Source organism: Folsomia candida, unplaced genomic scaffold (genome assembly GCF_002217175.1).
Source record: "Folsomia candida strain VU population unplaced genomic scaffold, ASM221717v1 Fcan01_Sc002, whole genome shotgun sequence".
NCBI lineage: Eukaryota > Metazoa > Arthropoda > Collembola > Entomobryomorpha > Isotomidae > Folsomia > Folsomia candida.
The window spans coordinates 9,111,640-9,122,571 of NW_019091194.1; the positions used below are offsets into that span (position 1 = coordinate 9,111,640).

At 36.6% G+C, this 10,932-nt stretch overlaps 4 protein-coding genes across 4 annotated transcripts; 1 reads left to right on the top strand and 3 right to left on the bottom strand.

The window, feature by feature from the left end:
• Positions 1-606: 606 nt before the first annotated feature.
• On the top strand, positions 607-2,704 carry LOC118434385. Its single transcript, XM_035847763.1, has 5 exons — positions 607-1,099; positions 1,166-1,603; positions 1,681-1,924; positions 2,031-2,332; positions 2,417-2,704. The coding sequence occupies exons 1-5, from the start codon at positions 661-663 to the stop codon at positions 2,572-2,574; spliced, it is 1,581 nt and encodes a 526-aa protein (XP_035703656.1). The 5' UTR covers positions 607-660; the 3' UTR covers positions 2,575-2,704.
• LOC110844254 (ABC transporter G family member 20) lies at positions 2,599-5,938 on the bottom strand. Its single transcript, XM_022090410.2, has 10 exons — positions 5,486-5,938; positions 5,248-5,407; positions 5,005-5,159; positions 4,851-4,921; positions 4,311-4,782; positions 4,013-4,235; positions 3,756-3,933; positions 3,560-3,675; positions 3,403-3,473; positions 2,599-3,316 (listed from the first exon to the last, which is right to left on the bottom strand). The coding sequence occupies exons 1-10, from the start codon at positions 5,761-5,763 to the stop codon at positions 2,746-2,748; spliced, it is 2,295 nt and encodes a 764-aa protein (XP_021946102.1). The 5' UTR covers positions 5,764-5,938; the 3' UTR covers positions 2,599-2,745.
• Positions 5,939-7,243: 1,305 nt separating this feature from the next.
• Positions 7,244-8,778, bottom strand: LOC110844332 (carbonyl reductase [NADPH] 1). Its single transcript, XM_022090510.2, has 6 exons — positions 8,620-8,778; positions 8,364-8,473; positions 8,029-8,299; positions 7,833-7,947; positions 7,562-7,716; positions 7,244-7,491 (listed from the first exon to the last, which is right to left on the bottom strand). Exons 1-6 carry the CDS (start codon positions 8,654-8,656, stop codon positions 7,313-7,315), a joined length of 867 nt encoding a protein of 288 aa, XP_021946202.1. The 5' UTR covers positions 8,657-8,778; the 3' UTR covers positions 7,244-7,312.
• Positions 8,779-8,982: 204 nt separating this feature from the next.
• On the bottom strand, positions 8,983-10,675 carry LOC110844333 (carbonyl reductase [NADPH] 1). The gene is made up of 6 exons (XM_022090511.2): positions 10,452-10,675; positions 10,219-10,328; positions 9,879-10,149; positions 9,696-9,810; positions 9,468-9,622; positions 8,983-9,388 (listed from the first exon to the last, which is right to left on the bottom strand). The coding sequence occupies exons 1-6, from the start codon at positions 10,489-10,491 to the stop codon at positions 9,210-9,212; spliced, it is 870 nt and encodes a 289-aa protein (XP_021946203.1). The 5' UTR covers positions 10,492-10,675; the 3' UTR covers positions 8,983-9,209.
• Between the last annotated feature and the right edge of the window lie 257 nt (positions 10,676-10,932).

The window sequence follows — 10,932 nt, forward strand, 5'->3', positions numbered from 1 at the left end:
GACTCACCTTTTTAGCTTATTTAATTAAATTGACATGCTTGTTATCATTTATGTATATCACGTTGTCCATTCTCCTGAAGAATTTTAAACATTTTTTTGCATACGTAGGTATTCCATTTTGGGATGATTCATCATATATTTTTAAAATTTAATTGTCATCTTTTTAGAATTTTGCGTTTTTCGAAATATATGCATTACCAAGAATTGAAAAAAATAATACACACCACCGTTTGACTTTATATGATCAAGGGGTAATCGGTCATGACCATAATTATAAGCTAATGCTGGTAATGGAATAGCCTTAGCAGAAAGTATAACGATAATTGGTTCACTTGTGAGAATCTTGAAATATGTTCAAATCAACACGCACCATAACCAAACCTTCAGTTCATTCCGTGATGACTTGATTTATATAAAATAATGAATGCAAAAATCCAAAATCAATGCAAATGAGAAGAATTGTACAGTGGAAATTTTCAGCAATTTGGTCATTATTAACACATCATGCAATCCAACCTCTTAATCTTGGCTGTGTTATTGGACTACTTAGATTCCGTTTGTCCAAGTCGTGTCTCACTAATTGTAAGGATTGCATTTTCGTAAGCAGAACGCATTCCATTTTCACATTTGATTCCACATGGACTATAAAATAAAGTAATAATGGAATTAAATCTATTCCTAAAAATTTTCGCAACGATTGTTTTCACTCCCGTGCTTCTGTTTGTTTCAATCATTGGATTTCTGCTGTTCATTCTTCCTTTACTAACATACCGGGCGATTATATCAGTGCTTGCAAGATGTTTCATGTCGAGGCAATTACGACAAATGGTGTCGCCTACGAATGCCATTATGGGAGCAGAAGATATATTCGGCGTCAGCTCATTTACGTCCTTTGCCGCAATAGAGTTATCAATCCCATCGCCAGGAGTTGATTACATTTCGCATTGTGTGGAAAAGAATGGTTTGGAAGTAGTAAATTCTGCAACAGGTGCTCTTTTATATCCTGAATTGAAAGAAACGGTAAAGTCCTGGATGGGGTTTTTGTTTTGGACTCCTGCACTAAACTTCAATATTCGCAATCACGTCTACTGCTCTAAAGGTAAATAATAAGATTATTCGTACATATTTAGTTCCTACGAATAATTAATCTGAAATACATGCACAGATCTTAACCTTAGCCTCCCGAAATTAAAAACTGAATCTAACAACGCTCTACAACTATACATTTTACATCTCGTCAGAGAAAAGACTTGGGTACCATCAAGGCCATTATGGGACTTTATTATAATTCCAAACATCCCCAAGAACCTTTTGAGTCCTGATACTTCCAGTAAATGTAATGAACAACTAGGATCCATCCTTCTATTTAGAATGCACCACATTTTAGGCGATGGAATTTGTATTTTCAAATTTCTGAGTAACATTTTTGGATTTTCACATGTACTGCAAACTGCTGCAAAATCAAACTTGCATGCTAATAAGAACAGCACGTGTCAAGGTATCTTTCTGCGAAAGCTTATATTTTGCCTGAGGATACCATACGATATTTTGGGTGAATTATTGAGATCCTGTCCTAGTCCGGGGATTATTCCGAAAATGAACGGTAGTTTCTTACCACTTGGAAAATTTTTCAAATTTTAAGTATTATCTAAGATTGTATTTTTAAATAATTTATTGCAGACCGGGATGGAAAAGGATCACGCTTGGTAGGAATTGTTTCAAACGATATTCCTGTATCTAAGATAAAGCAAGTAAGGCAATTGCATCAAGTGGACTTCAGTTCTGTCCTCATTGCAATATTCGCTGGAGGGAGTCGACGTTTCATATCTAAAATTGGAAATGGTATCAAAAATCTTCCACTGGAAGTGGAAATTATGTTCCCTTTGCCAATGCCTGGCCATCCATCCTCGCTTACAAACCATATGTACGTATGTGTAGTAAAGATTTGAGAAATATGCTTCTATTCTACGGAATGACACAAAATTATGTAATACAAGAATATAAATTTAAATTAAATGTATGCATTACAGTTCACACGGTTTTATCAGAGTTCCAATTTCTGAGCCCGACGGAATGAAAAGACTGCAACTTATTCACCGGAGAATTATGGCTTTACGGAAATCCACCTTGCCATGGACCACATTCTTTCTTTTAGGACTAGTCGGGTCTTTGCCAACGGTGCTTGTAACCTTGTTGAGAAAGTTTGGTGGTCAATATGGACCGTCCCTGATTTTTACGAATTTATTGGGACCTGCTGAGCCGGTGAAAATAGGTCAATTTTTCGTATTAGGCTTACGGGTGGGTTCGAATGCTCCAGTGGATGCGCCATCAGGTATTTTAAAAATAAATAAATAATCTAAATACCAGTACATAGTTTAGTCCATATTTAAGTTGTGCTGACGATTGGAATATTTAGGATACTGTCTTATGGCGATTACATACAATGGGAATGCAAGATTGACAGTGGGAGGATTGAGTAATTATCTGTCTAATCAAGAAGATGCTCAAGAATTTCTTAAAGGTTGCCTCGAAGAACTAGATGTTTTGGCAAGGGATGAGTCAGCAATAGTGTAGTATCAGTAATAATATATTTCAGCTAAAATTAGTACAGTCAAGTTTATAAATATATGTAAGTAAATATAAGTATGCATATATTTAGACAACGCTAACTACTGTACAAAAAAATACACATTATTGGCATATACATACGTAATATCTATTTGGTGAAAGTATAGGATTTACAATCTATTTCTTTGAAGAGAACTTTTGAACATAAATATTGATAATCCAATAAAAACATATCCACCCAATCGTGGACAGGAAGCCAGTCCACACAGAAAAGTGTGAGAAACTCCAGCCACGAAATATAATTGATCTAAATGCTTCATTGCCTAAAGTTGCTGGGAGAAAGTAAGACAGTTTTTGGAGAAATACAGGCATGGATTCGATGGGCCACATTGAACCAGCCAGAAAAAAGTTTGGCATCATGATTGCCATTGCTAGAAGAATTGCTTCAATCTCTTTTCCACAAATGGAAGCCAGCAATAAGCCTAATGATATCCCAGCAAAGCCATTGAAGACAACGAGGGCAAAGGCGAGATAAATCGATCCCACAATTTGGACACTAAAGACGGACAAAAATATGAAAAGGCAGAGGACTGTCTGCAAGACTAAAACTGCTCCCTCCGTAAGAAAGTACGATATGAGGATCTCCCAAGGGTGCGTTCCTGCCACACGTGCACGAGTCATGGTCCCCTGTTTTTTATCACTCAGATAAGTTATGGTACTACTGGCAAGAGGAAAAAATAGGGCTACCCTGCAATTGTCAATTATAAAGAAGGGTTAACATATATAATTGGTTGGATTGGTTCTATAAAATCGGTGCAAATTTTATTGGCTTACCCGACAACCATTCCTGCAGCCACAAACTGCTGAAGCTCCATGTCCAAATTCCCATAAATCGGATCTTCGAACTGTTTACACCCACAAAAAATTAATGCAATTGTAATGTAAGAAGATTTATAGCAATATAAAGATTTAGCATTAATCCTAAGCTCACCTTGATTGGAATATTTCCAAGTTCAGGATTCATCCCACAATTTGATAACAAAGTTTTCACGAACTTTGAATACGTTTCATACAATACCCTTTGCAGAGATTTTGTCATCACAGCGTCTAAACAATTCGACAATGTATTTATGTATGTATGTGCATAATACGCATCACGAAAAACTCACAAAAACTGTGTAACTTACTCGATGCATCCATTTTAAAGGATATCGTTGAGCCCGAAATAGTACTGTTGTCAAGCATGATTCCACTACTAGAACGTTCATATATATAATCCGAATAATTCTCTGGGAACTGCATAAAACCACGAATAAGTCCTGATCTGATCTGATCTTTTGCTTCTTCCGCAGATGAATAAAAGCTCTATAGAAATTAAAGTGAAAGGTCTTTATGTGCACCACATGACTATAATATTTGACCTTTCTTTTTATCGACGACTAACCAATTCTACAATGTCTGGAAGGGTTGATAGAAATCTGCAACTCAAATTAGCAATTTGGCATTCCTCCTCCTCGTCAAGTGGAACGACTGAATTAGAGTTTAGTAGATAATCGCAGGACTCGTTGGTAACCACACCCAATCGCATCTGTTTTGGGAGGTCTCCCATTGACATCCCCATAAGGACAATTTGGACCGCAGGCATGATAATGATGAAAGCCAGTAAACTATGAAAGTGTTAAATTACACGATTAATGTCAGTCTTTATACTACGCACAAGAAAAATATGTTATGGGGCTCACATCAGGTTGCGCATCATCACATAAAAGTTTTTGCGAGCAAGTGATTTTATTCTGGTCAGTGAATTTTTTACTGCATCGGGGTCAAAGCAAAAGAATTCCTTTATTTCCTTTTGACAAGTTTTCTTCTCACGCAGCACTTTGTCGATGTCTTTCGAAATTTCTACGTTTATAATGTTCCCTGATGATTTAGAACGTGATCTTCCCGAAGAGGTTTCTGCATTTTTCTCGTCTTCGTGACACAATTTCAAAACGATATCTTCCATAGAATTAAGTCCATATTCGGCATAGAGTTCAGATGGCGAATTTTCTATAATGAGCCTTCCTCCACGCATAAACCCCACAGTGTTTGAGTGAACGGATTCTTCGATATAATGAGTTGTAACTATTATGGTTGTCCCTTTATTTTCTGCCAGGCCCTTTAAATGCTTCCAAATCGATTCCCTCAACAAAGGGTCTAGTCCAACCGTGGGCTCTACGTGGAAAACGGAGTCATCAGTAAGTTACATCATCTTAATCTTAATTATAAGCTCAAATTATTACCGTCTAAAATAAGTAGGGGTGGTCCGTGGACCAAGCACACAGCCATCGACACCCTCCTGGCTTGCCCACCACTGTGACCAGCATTAGAAATTTTAGCACGTTTTAGACATTTTTTTATGGAAACTGTCTAATTATTTATCTAGCATTTAATTACCTCAAGGTCTTGACTCGTCTATCTTGGTCAGGAAGACTCAACAGTTCCATTAGGAAATTGCGACTTTTTTCTACGTTGGACTTCGTCATGCCGTTCAGTTTTCCAAAATATGTAATAGTTTCAAATATTGAAAACTCCCCGTACAATGAGATATCCTTTAAAACCAAAAACCCCCATTTTATTATTTTAATGAGTACGAGAAGCAAGCTTTAATTGGCTTTCTCTTATAAAGTCTGTCATTACTTGAGGCATATAGCCGATGCCCCTGCCAGGCACTCTTGCATTTTTTTCACCGTGTTTCTTTCCGGATATCAAAACTTCGCCAGAGTCTAAATGTTGAAGACCTACAATCATTTCTAACAGGGTCGTCTTTCCGCAGCCGCTAGACCCCAAGAGGGTGTAACTGAAATTAAATTGGTAACATTTTAATTCACACACAGTTAAGTAATTTTAACTTCTATAGTGCTTTGAGTCTCCTTACATGGAACCCTTTTTCACATTCATGTTCATGTCGAATAGAATTGGACGCAATTTTCCACCGGATTTATAACTTTTGTACCCATTTTTTACTTGCACAGCAGGATAGCTATCCGCTGACTCTTGGCAATTGAAGCAGCAAAGGTCATTCCAGTTTCCGTAATTCTTGTAAAGACACGGGCTCTCTAATACCGATTTCTGAATGTCCAAAATTGATTTTAAGCCCACAAAGGCAGTGTTAGTGTAGCTTCCGTAGCTCTTCCAATACGCTTCGTTGTCCATTTTCTGGTGTTTAGCAATGAGTATTTAGCAATGAGTGTTTAGCAATGAGTGTGGTTATTTAAGATATTTATGTTTTTCGCTTATTTATGTCAAGTGTCTTGTTCTTAGGGTCAGTTTACAATGGTAACTGACTGATATCAAAAGTTGTAATGGGTCGACGGATTAGTGTCGCTTGAGAATTTATTCATTTTTACTCTGGTCAATTATTCATATTTCTACGTCATAAGATGTTTACCCGTCTCAAAATGACAAGCATCCGATCCCGCAAGTTCACACAAGTAACAATGGAGAATTAAAGAAAATATGATTCAAATGTACAGAAGTAGCAACTGCTAAACGTCATAGATTACCACGCATAGAAAACAAAGAAAATAAGTGTGTACCGCAAATATTTTCAGTAAACAAGTTACATATTCTTACTTAATTGCATATGAGGCACCCAAAACATTGTGCAGGCATTGTTTGGCAAAATACATAATGTGCAAAATCAAGTTCCCTTTGTTATTTTCTTGCCTCGTTATAAACCTAACAAAGTCAGGCAATGTTTTGCAACAAGTCTACGTGCAAGAAGCACCAATATTGTTGCTTCTTGCCACTCACGCACGAATAATTGCGAACCACTCATTTTCATATCCGGAGTGACAATTGAATTAGAGCAGGTAGGACAGGGCATATGTAGCTGTTTTGTAGATTACTAAAATGTATTACATAATTCATGTATCGAATAAAAATGCATTTTATATATGTCTGCAACTACTTAAGTAGATGATGATGATGATGGACATATTATGGACAATAAATCAATTTTAGTTTTAAATCAAATTATAATATTTCTTGCAATTCATAAGCCGGATATTGAAGATTGTGCATTTTATAAAACAATAGGTCATGTTTTGAGAAGCGCATAGCATATGTACATAGCATGTAAGGCAGGGTATTGTTGTTTGTGAAAATTATATGTAATGCGTCACTACTATTTCACTTGTTATGCACTGTGATACGATGTGGTCATGGTCAAGGGAAGAGTATTAGAGGCACACATACATAACTTAACTTAACTTTGCCCATACTTATTCTAAACATGCAAAGTAGGTATGTAAAGTTTAGCATCTAGAACGAGTATACGATAGCATCGTCTATAATATCTTGCAAGACATGTAGTACTACTAAATGGTATTTTAACTGCATGTCTTGATTAATTGATCAAGTGTTATTTTACTTAAAACAGGAACGCAGTACCGTATGTATCTTTGTCGTTTGTGAAATTGCTTGTAAGAATTTGCGTAAAAGGATAAGAAAAAATTACGGCGCGTGGCAAAATCTAAACAAAATGTACGGAGTTATACAACTTGTTGTTAATAATCATAAAACATGAAGTATCATCGGCAGACAAAAGATGAGGAAGTGGCACTTCCATTATTGTTATCAGAGTCTAACTGAGACCTTAGAATGAATGAATTGTGAATTTAACGCCAATAAATGATCGTCATAAAAAGTTTATAAATCAAACAGCAAGAAATCTTATTTAATGATCATTGCATACATGTAATTAATATTCGCTTGGGGTTGGTCCGTTTTCCCAGTCTACAACTGTCTTATCGTGCCAGACGTAACCCCCACGAGGAGTGGTCACATTTTCAGGCAATAACGCCAACCATGTGGCAGCAATGGCTCCTTCGTCGGGACTTAGAGGCCCCTTGTGGCTTGACATATCCGTATCCACGTATCCTACGTGCACAAAATCGTCCATGTTAATGAAAATTGGTCAAGAATATGGCTTGTATTGTTTAAATCATACCAGGATGAACCGAGTTTACAACAATATCGTCGCCAGGTCTGGACGTATCAAACTCGCGCTGTTGAATTTTTGTCAACGACGACACAGCTACTTTCGAAACATTATAAGCACTGTTTGGGAAACCGTATTCAAAATGATTTCCTGTCTTTGTCAACCTGAGATGAACATGTATATATATGTATTATTATCAACCACACATAAGTGCCACAAAAATGATTGTAGCCTACAATTTGTAGGTACAACTCATTCGATTTACATATTTGTTTCTTACTCAATAAATTTGTTGACCATGCCCGATAATTCATCCTGAGTTAGCTTTGGATCAGCAAATTTTTTCTGGAGTTCCAATGATTCGGGTTCTTTCCCATTTATTTTCTTCAAAAATCCTGTATCATAAAACATCAATTAAATGTAATAACGAATTAACAAATCCAAAATAGCAGGAAATTATTGTACATCATATTCACCACAAACAGAAGATATGTTCACAACTCTTGCGTGCGGTCGAAGTAGTGGAAAAATTGCATTGCAAAAATCTCTTGTCGCAAAATAATTGGTGCCGTTTGTCACTTCAGCTTGGACATGAAATGGTTCTGTAGCATTGTTCTTGAATGCGATCCCAGCATTGTTCACAAGCACGTCGATTTCACCGTGGGTGGTTTGGATAAAATCCTTAAATTTTGCAATACTCGCTGATGAATTGATGTCAAGAATGCTAAATTTTGGGTTCAGTCCTTCCTAAAAATAAAGTTTACAATATGTTAATCGCTTCAATGATAATTTCAATGAATGTGTTTGAGACTTTTTTCAGCAACTCGACAGCTTCAACTCCTCTTCCTTCATCCCTCGAGGTAAGGTAAACGTCCCCGTCAAATTGCTTGCAAAGGGCTCTCACAATGGCAAAACCAATGCCTGTAAAAACGCAAGTTATAATTTTTATTATTATTCCATATTCCTTCATTAAGTGAAGTTATTGCTTCTTGGTTAATTTAATAGGCATAGGCATGTCACATATGTGCATGTTATTGCAAAAATAAGTATATAGTATATATACATACCTTTATTAGATCCTGTGACAATTGCTACTTTAGACATTGTTTGCAAAATTACGGAGGGTTTACTAAGTAAACTTATTTTTGCTGGACAATATTTTGGTGGTAGTTAAACAAAGAAAGAGCTATGGGCATGGAATCATTCCAACTCCAGTCTATCTATACCCTATTGTAGGAGATTCTACAACTCTATAGAAAGTATGTATGTAAAATACCCTTCTTTTGACCTTGGTTGCATTTGAGTTTAGCATATTGAAGTAAGATTTTCGTTATTGCAAACAAAGAAAATATTGATTTTTATATTTTTGCATAATTTCATGCATTGGCCCATACTTGTAATGATGCTTATGATAGCTTATTCAGCTCAAATTGTAGTTTATTATATAAATTTCAGTTTCACCCATTTTTATTCTAAACATGAACAAATTATGAAAAGAATATTAAAATGCATACATGGAATATAAAATAATTCACATTGTTAACCAACAGAAAATAGTAACACAAAAATCAACATTATTATTGACAGGATTTGTGAGGTGAATGAAATCGGCGTGATTACGGACCGTAATTTACGGTCCATCCTTCTTGTGCATGTTCTAATATTCACCTGGAGCTGGTCCATTTGCCCAGTCTACAACTGTCTTATCGTGCCACACGTAACCCCCTCGAGGAGTGGTCGCATTTTGAGGCAATAACGCCAACCATGTGGCAGCAATCGCTCCTTCGTCAGGACTCAGTGGACCCTTGTGACTCGTCATATCTGTGTCCACGTATCCTAGAAGTGACATTAATAAGTACAATTTTATATTCCACAATGCTAACAAATTTGGGAAGGTTTGGTTAGGTTAGGTTACCTGGGTGGACAGCATTGACGATAATGTCATCGCCAGGTCGTGCTTCGTCCAATTCACGCTGCTGGATTCTTGTCAACGACGACAAGGCTACCTTCGAAACGCTGTAGGTACTATTGGGCCACCCGTGTTCAAAATGATTTCCCGTCTTAGTTAATCTAAACGTTATACCATATTTTCTATGAATGCCTAACTTGTATTAGAAAGATTAAATATACGATTGTTACACACTCGATGAATTTATTGACCATTCCAGACAGTTCGTCTTGCGTCAAGTTTACATCTGCAAATCGCTTCTGCAATTCGATGGACTCTGGTTCTTTGCCGTTTATTTTCTTCAAATATCCTGAAACATTAGGTATGCAATTATACATCATCACGAGTTCTTTTTTAACTTTAGAATGTACAATTTACCAGACGAACTGGAAACGTTCACAACTCTTGCATGCGGTCGAAGTAGTGGAAAAATTGCATTGCAAAAATCTTTGGTTGCGAAATAATTGGTGCCGTTTGTCACTTCAGCTTGGACATGAAATGGTTCTGTAGCATTGTTCTTGAATGCGATCCCAGCATTGTTCACAAGCACGTCGATTCCACCGTGGGTGGTTTGGATAAAATCCTTAAATTTTGCAATACTCGCTGATGAATTGATATCAAGAATGCTAAATTTTGGGCTCAGTCCTTCCTATAAAAAATTGAAGGTGCTTAATAGATCAGTTCTTAATTAATTAATTCTGCAGAATGATTTTGGTACTTTTTTCAACAAGTCGACAGCTTCAACTCCTCGTCCTTCATCCCTCGAGGTAAGGTAAACGTCCCCATCAAATTGCTTGCAAAGGGCTCTCACAATGGCAAAGCCAATACCTATATAATATATATTTCAAATGTATATATCGGTATTCGGTAGGTGAATAAATTCAGAACTTTTCGTAATTGATTCGAAAACAACGATACTACTTTACAAGTACTAACTTTAGGACTACTCACCCTTGTTTGACCCCGTTACAATCGCGACTTTGCCAGACATTATTTAGAATATTGTGGAAATTAAGGGTGATGTATGTGATCCAGAAAATTATTGCGAAATGTCTGAATAGACAATGGAATTGAATTGTTGAATGAATGTAATTGAAGTGAGACGACGAGGACGACCACAAATGAGCAAATTCTGTTTGAAGCCGGGCATCCATCTAGCCTTGAACTTGGCCTTGAATGATTGGGCAGTTTGGGCACCATGGACACACTGGATGATGCATAGGCATTATTGTGTTTGTATCCGCCGTGTAAGAAGCATGATTGCATTGTTGGGAAAAAAATCAATTACGTACGGTGCAGCATGAGATGTATTAAATACATATACACCGTATTACCGTGTATTAAATATACGGTGAGATGTATTAAATACTCAACACATCTCATTAATTGGACATACCTTCATGCATGATAGTTGGGAGGGATGAATTATTGA

Bases quoted from the DNA above. Each gene is read 5' to 3' on its own strand.
- LOC110844333 (XM_022090511.2), bottom strand. From the start codon at position 10,491: ATGTCTGGCAAAGTCGCGATTGTAACGGGGTCAAACAAGG. The intron at 10,150-10,218 runs GTACCAAAATCA...AATTTTTTATAG, and splicing joins CTGTCGACTTGTTGAAAAAA to GAAGGACTGAGCCCAAAATT. The intron at 9,811-9,878 runs GTAAATTGTACA...CTAATGTTTCAG, and splicing joins GAACGTTTCCAGTTCGTCTG to GATATTTGAAGAAAATAAAC.
- LOC118434385 (XM_035847763.1), top strand. From the start codon at position 661: ATGGAATTAAATCTATTCCTAAAAATTTTCGCAACGATTGTTTTCACT. The intron at 1,604-1,680 runs GTAGTTTCTTAC...AATTTATTGCAG, and splicing joins GATTATTCCGAAAATGAACG to ACCGGGATGGAAAAGGATCA. The intron at 2,333-2,416 runs GTATTTTAAAAA...TGGAATATTTAG, and splicing joins TCCAGTGGATGCGCCATCAG to GATACTGTCTTATGGCGATT.
- LOC110844332 (XM_022090510.2), bottom strand. From the start codon at position 8,656: ATGTCTAAAGTAGCAATTGTCACAGGATCTAATAAAG. The intron at 8,474-8,619 runs GTATGTATATAT...GCGTTTTTACAG, and splicing joins TGTCACAGGATCTAATAAAG to GCATTGGTTTTGCCATTGTG. The intron at 8,300-8,363 runs GTCTCAAACACA...CTTTATTTTTAG, and splicing joins CTGTCGAGTTGCTGAAAAAA to GAAGGACTGAACCCAAAATT.
- LOC110844254 (XM_022090410.2), bottom strand. From the start codon at position 5,763: ATGGACAACGAAGCGTATTGGAAGAGCTACGGAAGCTACACTAACACT. The intron at 5,408-5,485 runs GTAAGGAGACTC...ATTTAATTTCAG, and splicing joins AATGTGAAAAAGGGTTCCAT to TTACACCCTCTTGGGGTCTA. The intron at 4,236-4,310 runs GTGAGCCCCATA...ACACTTTCATAG, and splicing joins GTGATGATGCGCAACCTGAT to TTTACTGGCTTTCATCATTA.